This window comes from Callorhinus ursinus, unplaced genomic scaffold, assembly GCF_003265705.2.
Source record: "Callorhinus ursinus isolate GAN/ISIS: 27379988/994484 unplaced genomic scaffold, GSC_fseal_2.0 scaffold4, whole genome shotgun sequence".
In the NCBI taxonomy this organism is placed as follows: Eukaryota; Metazoa; Chordata; class Mammalia; order Carnivora; family Otariidae; genus Callorhinus; species Callorhinus ursinus.
Genome location: NW_027397066.1, coordinates 67,336,427 through 67,354,636, shown reverse-complemented (window position 1 = coordinate 67,354,636; position 18,210 = coordinate 67,336,427). Strand labels below are relative to the sequence as shown.

Here is an 18,210-nt window from a genome sequence, read left to right as displayed (position 1 = left end):
TAAAAGAGAGTTGCCTGAGTTCACCTACAAATTAAGTGATGTCTATGACTTGCTCAAGGCAGAGTTCACAGGGTCAAAGTCCAGATAACTAGATTTAAAAAAAAAGAAAAAACAAACCCAAACTAGCTGTTCATGTTCTCATTTCCCAGACGTTCCAGTCCAATAAAATCTAGCTATGTCATTGATATGAAAAACAAACAATCCTTGTTTATGGTAAGAAACAATTTAACTTACCCCAAACCAGAAGAGGGTAGAGGAGAGGGAAAACAATGCAACACACACTTAGAAATATAGAATTTATTTATAGTCACTGTAAGACAGTTTCACATTTTGTACATGGTTACCAGAAGAGATGTAACACTCTCAGAGTTTAACATGGCATTATATTGCTATCAAACATTGCTTATGCTGTGTGAGTTGGGAAACACTTATTTTCCCCTTTAAAAAATTTAAGGCTCAGTTTCCAAAAAGTAATTTTACCACTTATTTTTCTGTTTAAGAAACTGGGAACATTCTGAAATAAACCTCAAAGGGGTGGAGGGTGAGGGGCAGCACACACACCTGGCTCATTCATACTCCTGCTGAAGACAATGTGATTTGTCGTTGTTAAAGGCTCCTCCTGTTTGAAAATATGTTTTGGCACAAAACCAAATCAGTAGATGGGAGAGGCACTAGATAAAGATATTTAGCGTACAAACAAGGAGGACTTAAAACTTTATCACCAGCTGCCAGCTAAAAAGTGTTTATTCAAAATTCGCCTACCTATAAATGCACACACACAGTAACCTCTTTGGTACAGCTTACCAAATAGTAGTTCTCTTCTAACACACCAGTAAAAACAAAAATATTTACATTTGCTTTCAACTTTCAGATGAAGTGGCCACAAATTCGTCCTTTCTCCTAAAAAACGTCCTCCATTTTTCTTTTTGATCTTGCAGTAGAAGGTAACCATGGAGGTAACCTTGAACTGATGTGTAATCTCGCTGTTTAAGTGATTGAAGAGGGAGGTGAGGGGAGAAGGAGTGAGAAAATTAATCATGAAAAGAGCTTGGGGGATTTTTTTTTGAGAATTACCATATCAACGAGTTCGAAACACAGTGAATTCCAAAAGTGTTTTAGAAGCACTTTTTCCTGCACAAGTATTTCGTTCAATCAACGATGACATCATCATTTTACAAAAGGCAGGATCTGTTTAAACTCAGTAAACCTACCTTACAGTTCATGAAGTTAAGCTATAACAATAACAAAAGCTGAAAAGGGCCCCCAGTGGGTTCTGCCTCTGGCACAAAGAGGTAGAGACATCCATCCTGTAGAAAAGATTAACAACAACAAAAAACAAAACCAGTAAAACAAAACAATACTTTACTCCCTCACCAAAAAAACCCAACGCATTCCGTTTCTAGGGGCTGGTTCTGAGAAGCCAAATTTTATCACCAGGGTAGGATTCAGTCCAATTCAAAGAGATCCATTGCCCACAATCATCTTGCTGTAATTCTTCTGCTGCTCTTCCTTGAAGGTGTCCTTCACCTTTGCTCTCTTCAGCCCTCCATCCCTGGGAATAAAAAGGCAAATAAATAAAAGATACTCCCAATGATGCTTTTAAAGCATTAGCTGCTAACACACGGTTGTGCCACGACACTTAAGTGGCTGGCTGGTCAGCAATGGGGCAAAGAACATGGGATTGGAAAGCAGAAAGACCAAGATTTCAGCATCTGTTCTACCGGTCACCACGTGTGTATTACTTTGGGGAAGGAACAGTCTCTCTGAGGCTTGATTAAAATATAAAATAAAAAAAAATCAGGGGCACCTGGGTGGCTCAGTTGGTTAAGCAACCGACTCTTGATTTCGGTTCAGGTCATGATCTGAGTCGTGAGATCAAGCCCCGAGTCAGGCTCTGTGCTGGGCGTGGAGTCTGCTTGAGATTCTCTCTCTCCCTTTGCCCCTACCCCCGCCCCCTGGCTCGCACTCCTGTTCTCTCTCTCTCTCTCAGTAATAATAATAATAATAATAACAAGTTAAAGAAATAAAATATAGAATAATATCTCCACTCAGTTTCTTTTTAGAAGTTAGGTTGCTATATTCAAATATTTGGAATTTATATTAAAACTAGGATTGTTTGCCTAGCCTTTTCCCCAAGAAAAGCAAAGTATTGTTTCCTTTCATCTAACCAACCTATGTCTTACTAGAAAATCATCCGGGACATTTAAAATATACACACAAGTAATGGTGAGGGTACTGTATATGTATGAGTAAATTACTTAAAGATAAATGGGCTAATCATTATTCAAATCTAATCCTATGTATACCAAGTTATATTTTCATTCAAAGCACTATATATTTCAAGTATTTGTAATCTTCCATATTCCAAAACAGACTCAGAATAAAAACAACAAAATCATAAATTGCATTTAATTAAGCAGTGGTTAGTGCCTATGTAAGCAGCATTCCTTAATTCAGAGCCTGTGAATCTTTGAACTCTGTCCAGGATGGTGAAAACACAGAGCTGCCTGGGTTATAAGGACTCTGCATGCCTTTCCTTCTTTGGACACACAAAGAAACACAAAGAAACAACAAATTTGAAGCTCTGGGAGGAGACTGGACTGTAAGGGGCCACAATTTCTCTCCTAATCTAACATTTTTGATTTTGAACTCCTAGGAGAGCATGGATGGTGAACTTGCTTACTTCATACTGTTTAATTTTAACCCAGTTAAGCACAAATGTTTACCAAGTGTCTGATGATGATGATGAATGGATCATAGGTTAGCCCATGAACTCAATGACATGAAGACAGAACTTGACCTACAAACAAACGCCTGCCTGAACCACTGCAATGTTCTGGCCTCTAGAGTCAAATCCAAGACACAGCCCACCAGTAAGTCCTCAACTTAAAATAGACTACAATCCACACATCTTCCAGGGGCTCAGCTGTAGGAAATTTCCATAAAACAAGGTTATAAATTGTTGTTAGTTCCCCAGAATTGTCCCCCAAAGCCTCTTTTATCCAAAGGAGCTGCCTCTAACTATTCACAGCATTTATATGAATTCTGAATAGTAAGAACCAAGTGGAGGAGGGATAGGTAGAAGAAAGGCCATTCTTTCTTTCCTAAGTTCCAGGCCAAAACTGACAAAAAAGTTAGCAATGTTTGCCCCTGAGCTTCCTGACATTATTTTGATGCAACTCTCCTAAGCACTCAGAAAACTAACACTGTTCTGAGTACTCCAACTGTGACGTGCCCCTCCCTCTAGAGACTTTAAAGTTTTACCCAATTCCCCTTTGCAATGGCAGCAGATCTGAGTTCCTAAGGAGGCCAGCAGCCATATATAAAAGCCTGTTTGAGATGATACAATCAAGTTCCCATTTAATCTAGGAAAAAAACAATGTAGACAGGTTCATTGATACCCAATGTGTGAATGACAGATACACCTGGAAAGGCAGTGAGTCTTTTTTTTTTCCTAAAGAAGAGGCTAGGTAATTAAAAGTCATCTTTTATAACAAAATTGCATATGGCCCAATATAAGGGAATTGAAAAATTCTGAGGATCGTTTTTTTTTTTAAGATTTTCTTTTTTAAAGATTTTATTTATTTATTTGAGAGAGAGCAAGCACAAGTGGGGGTGAGGGGCAGTGGGCAGAGGGAAAGGGAGAAGCAGACTCCCTGCTGAGCAGGGAGCCCGACATGGGGCTCCATCCCAGGACCCTAAGATCATGAGCTGAGCTCAAGGCAGATGTTTAACCCACTGAGCCACCCAGGTACCCCCTAAAGATCATTTCTGATAGATTTTGCTTAAGTCAATCTGATTGAGTGTGGCTGACTTGGGTAGGCTGTTATCTTTCAAGGATTTCTTCCTTTCTTTGGTTTATGAAACTATTGATCCAAAATTCCAAGATTTTCATATGGCTTTGGGGCAGGAGCAGGGCTGAGAAGTCAGGTGAGAGAAAGCAGGGTAAAGAAATGAAAACAAGCAAAAAAGGGAGGCCAGATCCAGAGTGAACTTGGATCACTAGGGCATTTATAAACTAGGACCTGTGTAAGCCTGTCATTTGATGATGCTATGATGTCTGTAACTTAGTTTCACATATTCCAGCTTGGGTAGTGTGATACAAATGTTAGTTTTAACCTATTTTGCTCCTAATCCTGATGTTAGGGCCAGTCAAGTAGCCCTAAATCAAGGACTCATACTCTGGGGATGGTCAGCCAGGCATTGAATTAGAAGAGCACCCTCCAAAGGTGCCACTCTAAAGCTTCAGTTGTCTTTGTCTTTCAACAACTTCCCAAACCTTGTTAATTCACATAAGGAATTTTAGAAATGGGTTTTCACTATAGAAATTAGTGGCTTCCTAATTAGCATAACGGATGCCAGAAACAAGTTTCTTGGGTGAAACTGGTTGTACTCAAGATATATGAATGGATAAAATATTCTAGAGACATTCCCCACCCCTGCATAAAGGAGTGTAAGAATCCAGTTAGCTCTTATTCCAGAGGCTTAATTCCTGAGCAGTCCGGAGTCCCACTGGAGGTTCACAAGTTCTTGGTTGAACAGGCTGACAGCCTGACTCAGCCAAATCTTGCTCCTAGAGCATTACTATAATTGCCTCTAGTGAACTTTTCATGCAAAGTGTTTACAAAACACCAAAAAAAGATAAACAGGGGGACTTTATTAAACTTACAAGATTTGAAGTATGATTAATCTCTCATTATAACGTAGATATAGTTAACTCTCACTGATACAGACTAAATGTTTATGCACCACCCCCCAAATTCATATATTGAAGACCTAACCCCCCAATATAGTGGTATTTGGAAATGGGACCTTTGGGAAACAATTAGGTTTAAATCCTACCTTGAGGATTAGTGCCCCTATAAGAAGAGACACCTGTGAGGATGCTCTCTTCTCTCTGCCTCTCTCCCTATATTCACGCAAAGGCAAATAGGTGGCCATTTGCCAGCCGAAAGGGAGAGAGAGCTCTGACTAGAAACCGACCTTGCTGGCACCCTGATCTCAGACCTCCAGTCTTCAGAACTGTGAGAAAATACATTTCTGTTGTTTCAGCCGCCCAGTCTGTGGTAATTTGTTATGGCAGGCCGAGCAGACTAATATACTCACCTACGTGCAACCTTCCTCAAACAAACAAAAAATTAAATCCAGAGTTTCCATAACGAAAATATTTCACTTATTTCCTTTCAAGTTTTTAAGTTTTCTTCAATAGAGTTACAGCTAACATTAAGCATAAACACGACCCTTGCTCCCAGGGTCCATTCCCCACCCCCAAATCCATTCTCACTTTCTTCTTCAGTAAAAGAACCTTCAGTTTTAGCTAGATATATGGCCTTCCAGAACAAAGACGGCATTCGCCAGCCTTCTTTGCAGCTCTTATCACATAACTTGAGGTCTAGCCAATGGGCAGAGGTGGAAGTGTCCATCCCATGCTCGTAAAGAGACGGGCACATCCCTGTTTTCAGTCTTTCCTGCCAGCCACTCTCGATGCTGTGGAGTAGCACTGAAGTAGGCATCCTGGACCCTGTCATGGAAGCACACTGAGGACGGGATATCATAGAATGACCTGTTACACCAGCCTGCACTGGCCATGTTTAAGTAAGAGGGGTAAACTTCTACCTTCTTTAAGCCATTGTCCTCTCAATGTAAACCACTGTCCCTTTCAGCTAAACCTCTAGCTAACCAGCACAACCAATGACATTATTAAAAGTGATTTTTTAATTAAAAAAAAATGATAGTACTTCTGAAAAAGGTCTTACCAGGGAAGCTCAGTCAATCCTCCTTGCACAGCAATGGCAGACTTAACCCTGTTAGCAAACTGGACGGCGTCTTCTCCTTCCTGGGGAAAAGAAAATTATGCACATCCTGGGAATAGAGTTTTCAAGTAATTCTTAAAATAAATATATCATAGTCTCTAGATTTGTTTGAAAATGTAAGATTCAGGGGCGCCTGGGTGGCTCAGTTGGTTAAGCATCCGACTCTTGATTTCGGCTGGGGTCATGATCTCAGGGTTGTGGAATCCAGCCACACATCAGGCTCCACACTGGGCATGACGCCTGCTTAAGATTCTTTCTCCCTCTGCCCCGCTCCCCAACATGCGCATGTCCTCAAACTCTTTCTCTCTGTCTCTTTAAAAAAAAAGTAAGAGTCACATTTTAGCTCAGTTCTATTCTCAATCATAGCAAATATCATTTGTTCTATCAAGAAAATTAAGTCCTGTATTGTTTAATTTTGTATCATGTATATACATTTATTATGCTCTTTATTAGTCTTATCCAATATATAACATTCCATAATATCTGTAGGTTCACTAAGCCAATAGCAACTATAAAAACTATTATGGAAAAGAGTCTCTGAATATAAAATAGCCTGATTTGAAGAAAGCTAAATACATTTATTTATTGATTTATTTATTTATGTAAATTCATTTCAGACAGAGAGATACAGAGCGAGAGAGAGAGCAGGAGCAGTGGGAGAAGCAGACTCCCTGCTGAGCAGGGAGCCCGATGCGGGGCTCGATCCCAGAACCTGGAGATTATGACCTGAGCCGAAGGCAGACACTTAACCATCTGAGCCACCGAGGCGCCCCACGTTTTTTTTTTTAAATCACCCATTTGCTGAGAAGGCACAAAGGAAGTTCAGCTCTGGCTAATGTGAAGAAAGGAGGCACCCAGGATTTCAGGTAAAAGTTTTCTCGCCTTGATCTGACTGAATAAAGCACCAAAGACCAATTGTTATCTATGGATAGATACCTCTCTGGTCATCGGGGGCATGTACCACACGTCACAGACGATGGCCCAGCTGGTCATCATGCGAAGCAGGTAGCTCACCATGTTGTATTTACTACTATTCCAAAATGCATCCCCAAACTGAGGGTTGTACTAAGAAAAAAGAAAAGAAAACACATTCCAGTTATGAACGAAGTGGTGACCTTTCTTATCCATGTCAGGGTTTCCAAGGTGACAAGTCAAACATCTCTATCAGACCCCAAGAGAAAGAGAAGCTACTTGGCTTGATAGAAATGATCAAAGAAGTAAACCGGGCCAGCTAACTCCTCTGACCTGAGCCCCAGAGTGTTGCAAAATGAGGGTTATCCACCTGAGTCTGAAAGATCTGTCTCCCCACTTAACTGAAGGTGGGTGAAAGTAGGCATGGTAACTGTTTTGCTTATTACTGTTTCGTCTTCGGTACTTAACACAATGCCTGGCACTCAATCCCCTGGTACCTATCAAGCAAACAGGGCAAAATGTAAACCGTTGGTGAATCTGAGTAATGAGTACACAAATGCCTTGAGGAAGACCTTACACACAAGAGGTCTTCAGAATACGATGGTTGGCTAAATATCTCTAATATAATGACATCACAATTTTTCCACCAGCTAACTGTACAACTGTGAGGCAAATTACATAACATCTCTGAGACTCAGTTTACAAAATGAGAAAGTTTAACTAAAGTTGTGGTTTCTAAACATTTTGGCTTAGCAGCAAATTACAAATCATTTTCTTCAAATTACATCTAATGCAGAATTCCAGTATATAAAACAGATTTGAAAAAAGAAAAAACAGGGGCACCTGGGTGGCTCAGTCAGTTAAGCAACTGCCTTCAGCTCAAGTTATAATCCCAGGGTCCTGGGATCGAGCCCCACTTGGGGCTCCCTGCTCAGCAGGGAGCCTGCTTCTCCCTCTCCTGCTTTCCCTGTTTGTGCTCTCTCTCTGTATCCTTAAAAATTTAAAAAAAAAAAAAAAACAGATGTAGAGAAAAGGGAACCCTGGTAAGGGTGTAAATCAACACAGCCACTATAGAAAACAATATGAGAGAGTCCTCAAAAAATCAAAAATGGGACTACCATATGAACCAGCAATCCTGCTTTGGGGTATATAACCAATGGAAATGAAAACAAGATCTTGAAGAGATATCTGCATCCCCATGTTCATTGCAGCATATTATTCACAAGAACCAAGATCTGGAAACAACCTAAGTGCCTGTCAACAGATGAATAGATAAAGGAGATGTGGTATATATATATACATATATATATATATATATATATATATAGTGGAATATTATTTAGCTGTGAGAAAGAAGGAAATCCTGACATTTGTGACAACACAGATGGACCCTGAAAGCATTATGCTAAGTCACGTAAGTCAGACAAAGAGAAGTACTCTATAGTATCATTTATATGTGGAATCTAAAAAGCTGAACTGACAGAAACAGAGACTAGGAGGGTGGTTACCAGGGGCTGAGGAGAGAGGACAAAGTGGAGGAATCAGGGAGATGTTGGTCAAAGACTACGAACTTTCAGTTCTAAGATAAGTAAGTTCTGGGGACCTAATGCACAGCATGGTGACTATAGTTCGTAATACTGTATTATATACTCGAAAGTTGCTAAGAGAATAGATCTTAAACGTTCTCACCGTAAAAAAGAAATAGTAATTATGTGATTTGATGGAGGTGTTTGCTAAAACTATGGTGGCAATCGTTTTGCAGTATGTAAGTATATCAAGTCAACATATGGTATACTTTGAATTTACATGATGTTATATGTCAATTATATTTCAATAAAGCTGGGGCAGTAAAGGTATACAAGTGCTTGTTATTCTTACAGATTTTAAGGTTGAAGTTATATCAAAATAAAGTTACCAAGTCACTGCCCTTTTCGGGGGGCCAGGGAGCGGCATCTTATTTTACCTTAATTGCAACTGGATGTATGGTTCCTCCAATTTCAAAGCTTCCCTTTTTGAACATCATGACTGAAGTGTTGTTGATGCAAGTCCCTGCAGAGGGGTGGGAAGGAGGTGGTGAATATTTTTAAAGGTGGTCTTTTTTAAAATAAATTTTAAAAAGGAATTATTTTGATATAAAATCTAAAATATTCAAATCATAGCAAAATTATAGTTTACTATCATTTCATGAAATAGATCAATCCCCGCTTAAGTTAAGTAATTCAACAGCTCTAAGCAAGTTTAATAAACTTTTACTTTGTTATTGAATGCTCTAAAGATATAACTTCGGCATAACAGGTGACAATTTTCAGTACTTTAAAATAAAGACCTTTGAGAGGCCCCTGGGTGTCTCAGTCAGTTAATCGTCTGCCTTCGGCCCAGGTCATGATCCCAGGGTCCTGGGATCAAATCCCGCATCAGGCTTCCAGCTCAGTGGGGAGTCTGCTTCTCCCTCTTCTCCCTGTTTGTGCTCTCTCACTATCTCTGTCTCTCTCTCTCTCAAATAAATAAATAAAATCTTTAAAAGATTAAAAAATAAAATAAAATAAGGACCTTTGAAAAATTATGAACAATACCTATCCAAGTTCATTACCCAGAAATGACTTTTAAGATCAAAAAGGCACGATGACTTCCAAAAACAAAAAACAAAAACAAAAACAAAACACCATGACTTCCATCAAATGTCAGAAGAAAGCAAGGGATTGCTAGCTCAGAAAAGGGCAGCTCATTCCTATGGGACAGCAGAGATCTGGACTAAGAATGCCAATTCTAGAATAATCCAAGTCCTCATACACTTTTCACGCTTGTTGTTATCAACTAAGGCTCGGTATGCAGTCACCCTTTCTTACCTTCAGGAAAGATTAATATGGGTAGTTTTTTCTTATCAGCAATGTGTTCTTTTAGTCTGTGAAGAAAAATAAAGGATCAAAATGCTACCTTTATAAAGGTAGAGGTGTGAGTCCTCTTTGGTCTTCTTTACACTCCCACTAGCACAAATATAATTGTATAGCAAGAAGGAGGAAAAAATAAGACATAAGTAAAGGAAATCAACTCAAGTTGACCCCTTTCTAAAAAACATAAGGTCATCTGTACTATTTCAATTTCTCTCCTTTCACAGTGAGCGATCTTCAGTGCTTTCCGCCTACTTTTAAAAAAGAATGTGAGGTAGTCATGTGACATGTGCTCTGATGCCCCCACATCAGGAGGTTTGTGCCCTTTTCCATGTACTTATATTTTGTCATCTGAAAAATGAGAATACTGATGGCTGGACCAGTCTGCTTCGTAGCCATTAAGTATAAAGAAACTCCTTAAATGAGTAGGGCTCAGCTTTCCTGTGACACAGACATCATAAAGCTGAGAACGCGGCTTAGGTCCTACCTTCCCTGCAGCCAGCCCTGTATTTCCAACTGCTCACCAGAAGCTGGGAAGGCTCAGATAGAAACGGTACGGCTGCCAGTATCCCGACGCTAAATCATCTCCAACTGCAGAACAGTTTTACTGACCTTAAACAGATTTCAACAAGTACTTTTCATTTTATTCTCTTTTTTTTTCAGGGGCGCCCGGGTGGCTCAGTGGGTTAAGCGTCTGCCTTCAGCTCAGGTCATGATCCCAGGGTCCTGGGATCAAGCCCTGCATCGGGCTCCGTGCTTGGCAGGAAGCCTGCTTCTGCCTCTCACTCTCCCTCTGTGCTCTCTCTCTCTCAGATAAATAAATAAAATCTTAAGAAAAAAAAAAGCATAGCTCGCCTTCATGTTTCTAGAAGCAATAACCCAAGGGCCTTTGGTTAAAGGCTTCAGGCAAAAAGCTGTTTCCCAACAAAGGCTTCTGGTAGCTCATCTCTATCCCAAGCCCTAGAGGTTCCTTGTTTCATAAAGAGCATTAGCTCTGTCTGTCTCTAGATGGACTTAAGTGATAACGGACATCCAGCAAACAATCAGCCATCTCTTTACTCAGCAAACAGTTACCAATTATTTAACTTTCAAGGTAGTAAGTCTTAGTTCTGAAAACTCAGTGCCTGTACTATACCTAAGCCAGAGCAATACAGACGTATGGGCCCTTCTAATCTCATATTTCCCACTATGACTACAGACTTAAAATTTTTAAGAACGTAGCTAAGACAGGTGATTCAGCAGAAAAAGCTAACCACAAATAAAGCTCCGTATATTTTAGGTTTAATCCTTAGTACTGCCCTGTCCTCTTTGGCAGGAAGGTCAAGATTTACCAGAATTTATGCTCCCCCAAAGGATACCGAGTAATGTCACTGCTTACCTCTTAGTGACCAAGTGTCGATCCTTCATTTCTGAGCGTTCAAACCAGACATGTGGACAAGCCTTGACCATAGCTCTCTGAATAATTCCCATCAATCCACCATGGACCTGGCCAACCTAAAGTACCATGAAAAAAAAAAAAAAACATGTAAAGGCACAGCGAGGCAAAGAGAGCTTTTTTTTTTTTTTAAGTACCAGTAAGTTCCTATTCCCCACCAAGAGAAAAGATTGGCTTTCTTCTACTGACTGAAGTTCTTAGTCTAATCAAAGGACATGAATGGCCAAATATAAGCAAAAGGTATTCTTTAATAGCACCTTTGAATTTTAAGCTTAAAATGTTGCTATACTAGTTATACTCTAGCTTTAAAAAATTAGAAGTCTCTCGGGCGCCTGGGTGGCTCAGTTGATTAAGCGACTGCCTTCAGCTCAGGTCATGATCCTGGAGTCCTGGGATCGAGTCCTGCATCGGGCTCCCTACTCAGCAGGGAGTCTGCTTCTCCCTCTGACCCTCCCCCCTCTCATGTGCTCTCTCTCTCTCACTCTCAAATAAATAAATAAAATCTTTAAAAAAAAAAGTAGAAGTCTCTCGACCTAGTCAAGATAAGATAAATGCAAGTTAAAACTACACTGAAATACCATTTCTCACTCATTAGACTGAAAAGGACTTAAAAGCTTAACAATGCACTCTAAGCCAAGGCTATGGAAAATGGCACTCAGGGGCAGCTGGGTGGCTCAGAAGTGTAAGCGTCCGACTCTTGATTTCAGCTCAGGTCATGATCTCAGGGTCTTGAGATCAAGCTGGGTGTGGAGCCTGCTTAAGATTCTCTCTCCCCTCTCCCTCTGCCTGGCCACCCCCCACCCCGCCCTGCTGGCACTCTTGAAAGAAAGGAAGGAAGGAAGGAAGGAAGGAAGGAAGGAAGGGAAAGAAAGAAAGAGAGAAAGAAAGAAATCGGCACTTATACATGGCTTGGGATGGGGGATTTTATAAACCCATAGAAGGAAATTTGGCAGTATCTATCGGAACTACATAACTACATACACATTTATCCTTCAGCTCAGTAATTCCACTTCTGGGAATTTACCCTGAAGATATATCTCCAATGAAATGAAAATACATATGCACAAGGTTTTAACTGTAACATTATTTGTAATTTCAAGATATTAGAAACCATCTAAATGCTAAACGTAAGAAATCAGATGAATAAACGATGCTACATACACACAACAGAGTGCCATGCAGCTGGGAAAGGAGCAAGGTTGATCTCTACGACTGATAAGGAGTGATTTTCCAGAGTTACTGGGTTGGGTTTTTTTTCAGTTGGGGTTTTAATGTTTTTTTTATTTGAGTATGGCTGACATACGACGTTACCCTAGTTTCAGGCGTACAACACGGCGACTGAACAGAGACCTGTATACATCATGCTATGCTCACCACTCTGGCAATATTGCTAAGTGAAAGAAGCAAATTTGCCAAAGGGCAAATATAGCATGCTGCCCTTTTGTAAAATAGAAAGGGAAATATATACATATATTTATTTCTACAAAAAGAGAAAAAATCCAAAGCAGTGAAGTTGGAGATCTACAAGGGGAGGAGGGAATGGGGCAAAATGGACATGGGTGGAAATGACGCTGTAGACCTTTATTATTTAATTTTGACAAACCAACAAGGATGGGACTAGCAAACCAACGCAAACTGAAGGAAGGGGGAAAAAAAATCTAAGACATGTAAAGATGGTATTTGACCACACACCCTCCATCTCTCCTCAAAGAGAACTGCAAAATACTCTGGATTTTTCTTTCTTTTTTTTTTTTTACAACATTCGTTTTTGTAGTAAAACAGGTGAAGCAATTCTGAAACAATTTTAGATGTATCATAGGATTGAAAAAATAGGTAAATATGTTGATATGGTTGGGAGCCAGGGTATTCACTATAGATAAAGGGAGATACAAATACGGATTGGGAAAAGCAAGAAAGAACCCTATGAATTGCATGAATTGGTACAGACCTAAATTTCCAATATTATATTAATATTAGAAATAAACACTCAATATCATTAAAAATATACATAATTTACACACATTTTAGGTAGAGAGACAGAGAGAAAGCCAGCACATGAGAATGCAAACGATAAAGCAAATGGAGCAAAATGCTGCCAACAGGTAGATGTGATTAAAGGGCATATGGATGTTTATTATACAATTTGTCTATGACTTAGAAAATATTTGGACTCAGTCACCAATGAGTTGTATTCAACTTTTTGTTGACCAGGACACAGAATGAATATGGTCCCAGAAACAGAAAATCGTAATTTGGCAAGTTGGTTAAAATGCCCAAACCTCTGCTTTCTTATCTGTAACAAAGTATCAGCCCGAATCTCACTGGATTACGGGGAGGTCACATATAATGTATGTGGAAGTGCCTGACCACATAAATGCAGGGAATTATTACATACACCCAGAATGGTGCTGGGTGTATGTAACAATCCTACTAAGGATTGTTAACAGGAGGGTCCTTGAGTGGGCTTTTAAACAAAATCATGCTTGTATGATGCACAAGTATGTCACTGTTTTTCTTAAGAAAGGGTACATAACTATTAACTGATTCCTAACCTAAAAATGGTTAAGAACTACCAATTCCCGTAAGTCTTTTCCTAGAAGTAGTTAAAGCTTCCTTGGATTCAGAATGGGCTCCACAACTTAGACAAAATAATGGATTAAAATGTGGTTGCCCAAGAGATATATATCTGAACTTCTATTTTAGACGGATTAACTATCTGGCAATAAATTAGGAGTTTTTACAAAGGCCTTCAAAACCCCCTCAATGATTGAGAAAGGCAACGTGGTCTATATATTTGTCTTTCTTGCTTGATCTTCATTAAAAAGTCTGATTTTTTTTTCAACTGTATATGATTCCCTGAAGGAAGACACAACTAATTGGCTGGTAAGGGATTTGCACAGCTCTCAGGAGGAAGACTTTAACGTCTCAAAGTGTTATTTATTAAACATTGCAGGGATTTTATTTTTTTTTTTAATTTTTTTTATTGTTATGTTAATCCCCATATATTACATCATTAGTTTTTGATGCAGTGTTCCATGATTCATTGTTTGTTCATAACACCCAGTGCTCCATGCAGAACGTGCCCTCCTCAATACCCATCACCAGGCTAACCCATCCCCCCACCCCCCTACCCTCTAGAACCCTCAGTTTGTTTTTCAGAGTCCATCATCTCTCATGGTTCGTCTCCCCCTCTGACATACTCCCCTTTTCTTCCTCTCCTGTTATCTTCTTCTTTTCCTTTTTTCTTAAAATATGTTGCGTTATTTGTTTCAGAAGTACAGATCTGTGATTCAACAGTCTTGCACAATTCACAGCGCTCACCGTAGCACATACCCTCCCCAATGTCTATCACCCAGCCACCCCAAAACATTGCAGGGATTTTAGAAGCAAGATAGAATCAACTTTGCAAAGTCCTATCAAGCTCAAGTATGTCTACATTTCAGTAAGTCAAAATTTTTACTCCCTTTTTTTAAAAGACTGATTTATTTATTTTTTATTTTTCTTTATTTTTATTTTTTAAAGATTTTTGTTTTTTTTAATTTTTAAGTCATCCCTACACCCAACGTAGGGTTCAAACTCACAATCCCAAGATCAAGAGTCACATGCTCCACTGACTGAGCCAGCCAGGCGCCCTAAATTTTTTACTACCTTAGATATAATGGCTACTTTCCTTCTTTTTCTTGCACCACGTAGTGTTCATTTAATGTATTATATAAGTTATACAGCTACAGTAGTATAACCTAGTCACTTCCTAATATAAAACTTTCTAATGTGTGCCAAAATAAATTAAAAGTTTGAACAATCCACAAAAGATGCAATGACTTGAACTATCACTGAGCTGCTCTTACCATAGCATAGCATCCATCCGTGGTCAAGATCAAAACATCTATTGGGGAAGTGTGGTTGGCAACACAAATTCCTCCCTTCTGGGGTCTGTACTGCCTGCAATTACAAACAGTGGTAAATACTAAACCCGGAAATTTGTCATTATTTTGCAGAACAGCATGTATAGATTCATCTTATATTGCTTTAAAAAGTACATTAAAAAAATATAGTTTCAAAGTATATGGTCCCATCTTAAAAAGGTTATCTCCAGGCAGTATGATGGGAGTGGGATAAGAGTATAGGAAGGGGCTGATGACTTGCCCTTTATATATGTTTACATTGGTTTTTTGTAATGATCTATTTTCCTTTTATAATGAAAAAGGATAATTTAAAAAATATTAGACTGAGTTACAAAGATTCCATAACCTTAATATTGTGATATGCAAGTTTCACTTATCTTAAGTATTTTCCTATTATTTCAGGTTTCATAAGCATCATTTTTAGTAGTTTCACAGTGACCCACAGAGTAAATTTACTATAGTTTCCTCCCTCCTATCCCCTTAAAGCAGAGGTTGACAAACTTCCTATTGAGGACCAGATAATAAATATTTTAGGTTTTGCAAGCCAGCCAATCCCTGTCAAAACTACTGGACTCTGCTGTTTTGGCACAAAGGTAGTCACAGACAATATATAAATGAATGAGCATGGCTATGTTCCAATAAAACTTTATTTACAAAAAACAGATGGCAGGCCCCATTTGGCCTCTAGGCCCATAAGTTAGTTTGCCGACCCTTGTCATAAAGTTCAACCAGTATTCAACTAATTAAGCAAAGTAGTCTTCATAGGCTCAATACAGAGAAGAAAGAGAACCAAATGCATAACAACTTTAGCATGCTTTCCTTAAAATTAGAAGCAATTCTATATATAATAAGTTGTGAACTCTCTATGTAATTAAATCACCTTTTCTGTAGATAGTATCTCTTCTGACCACAGTTCTACCAAAGCATTTTCTTCTACTCCTCATCCCAAAAACTCACAGCTCAAAGAAAAAAAACATGTAATTTTAGAAATTTACGGGATCTTTTATGTCAGTAACACATGGTAAAGCCAAAGGAGATAATGTCTCCCTTCCACAAATGAGATAGAAAGATCCAGTCAACAAAAAAGAGGGGCTTTTCTAGAACTTTTGAAACAATGAAATCAAATGTAAAAAAATAAAATTGGGTTAAGAGCAAAGTAATTCAAAAGCAATCAAAATTACTTCAGTCAGCTAATACCTTCAGTTAGCTACCATTCTCCTCTATGGTTAGGGGTGAGGGAAGCCAAGTGTGGTGTTATGTCTTAAGGCTCAGTTATGGAACGTCAGAAGTGGCAGGACTGAGACTAGAAAGCAGGTCTCAAGGCTTAAAGGCCCACCCTCCTTCCCCCACACTACAGGCCTGTCAACTGCATCACTTTTTACATCGACAGACCCAGTTCACACCCTGACTCTGCCATGAATTAGACAACCAGTCCCAGGGCTCCCCCTCTTCGCCTGCAGGACAACAGTGCCTGTCCCAGGGGATGACCTAGGAGAAGCACAGGCCTGGTCTGCACACCAGAAATGCCCAATTATTAAGTGTCATTACATTATTATGTGGTTCTTTCGGCAAATGGATGGCTTTTTAAAAGATTTTTGTGCAAAACCATCATGTCTGTGACACTCTGAGCAGCAGGGATGAGCATACTGGAAGTACGCTGACTTCACCTGCTTCCTGCACCCACAGCTGTCAGTGGCAGGCTGGGTTTACGAATAGAAAGGCAGATGAAAGCCCGCAGACACTCACTTGTTATGATAATGAATGGTACCGGAGAGGGCTCGCACACAGATCCGGCAGCACGTCAGGTGGACCACTTCACTCAGCCAGTTTTTGAGGCTGAAAGAAAGAGAAAACAGTTCATGGCACAGTCATGGGCACTCCTAGGAAACAATACAAAAAAAGCTTCAGTGTGCTCCTTCCCAGTAGCATACACTGTTCTGAAACACAAGCACAGTTGACTTTACTTAAAGTCTCACTGAGGCACTTAGGACAAAACTCCAATGGAAAAATAGCTCCCACCCAACGAGATTATCACGATAAATTCCTGACCACAAGAAGCTGAAGCATCTTTGCTCTCAGCCTGGTGAGCCTGAACATGTGTAAGACTCTCTTGCTGGGGGCAGAGCAAGATGGCGGAGGAGTAGGAGACCTGGATTTCGTCTGGTCTCAGGAATTCAGCTGGATAGGGATCAAACCAATCTGAACACCTATGAACTCAACAGGAGATCAAAGAAAAGAATAGCAACAACTCTCTGAACAGAAAAGCGACCACTTTCTGGAAGGTAGGACATGTGGAGAAGTGAATCCGAGGTGATATTTGGGAGGACAGATGGCAGGGGAAGGGGACTCCAACTGTCGCTTCTGGCAAGTGATAGAGCCACGGAGCACAAAATCGGAACTTTTAGAAGTCGGCTCCGCGGAGGGACGTCGCTCCAGTGGTTAAGTGGGGGGGGGGGGAACCCTCGCGGGACAGTGTGGTCTCAGGACCCTCGGGGTCACAGAAAGACCAGGGGTGCCTGAGTGTGGCAGAGCTCCCAGGTATCGGAGCGGGGAAACCGGCTGCAGAGACGGAGCCCAGGAGTGGACTCTCAGCCTGGGGTTGCCATAAACTGTGATCCACGGCACAGTCAGGCCAGTGCTCCTACAGCAGGGACCCAACAAGCGGCAGATCTGGGGAGACTCCTCTTCCTCCCCTGGGAGGAGTGGTGCGGGAGCGCACCGCAGGGATCTGCTGGGTTTAGAGACTCCACACGGGGTCGTGCGCCAGAGATAGAAATGCTCGGTCACAGGCCAGGTGAGCACAGAGTGCGGCCGGAGACTGGGGAGACGGGAGTTACTGACTGCTTTTCTCTGGCGGGCGCACTGAGGAGTGGGGCCCTGAGTTCTCATTTCCTCTGGGGTGGAGATTGGGAGGCCGCCATTTTCAATCTCGTCCTCCAAAGCTGTACCGAGAGCTTGCAGGGAACAAAAGCTGCCAAGAGCAAACCTGAGCAGATTCCTTAGCCCAGACCGGCAAGGGCGGGGCAATTCCGCTTCCGGCAAAGACTTTTGGGAACCATAGCGACAGGTCCCTCCCCAAGAAGATCAGCAAGAACAGCCAGCCAAGACCAAGTTTACCGATCAATGAGAACGCCTAGGGGAATACTGCACATAGAATTCATGGGTTTTTTTATCATGATTCTTCAGTCTTTAAAAGTTAATTTTTTTTGAATTTTTCTTTTTCCCTTTTCAACCAAAATCTTATCAATCCCTTTTTT

The 18,210-nt window shown here is 40.5% G+C and overlaps 1 protein-coding gene across 2 annotated transcripts in view; it reads right to left on the bottom strand.

The window, feature by feature from the left end:
- Positions 1-282: 282 nt before the first annotated feature.
- GPAT3 (glycerol-3-phosphate acyltransferase 3) overlaps positions 283-18,210 on the bottom strand; it is a 67,178-nt gene continuing 49,250 nt past the window's right edge. For both annotated transcript variants that reach the window (XM_025887470.2, XM_025887469.2), the window contains exons 6-13: positions 16,700-16,789; positions 14,897-14,990; positions 10,992-11,107; positions 9,572-9,627; positions 8,689-8,774; positions 6,750-6,878; positions 5,757-5,836; positions 283-1,552 (exon numbers count right to left, since the gene is read on the bottom strand). In XM_025887470.2, the coding sequence (XP_025743255.1) occupies positions 1,456-1,552; positions 5,757-5,836; positions 6,750-6,878; positions 8,689-8,774; positions 9,572-9,627; positions 10,992-11,107; positions 14,897-14,990; positions 16,700-16,789 (748 nt within the window). In that variant the 3' untranslated portion in view covers positions 283-1,455. The remainder of the gene's footprint in view (positions 1,553-5,756; positions 5,837-6,749; positions 6,879-8,688; positions 8,775-9,571; positions 9,628-10,991; positions 11,108-14,896; positions 14,991-16,699; positions 16,790-18,210) is intronic.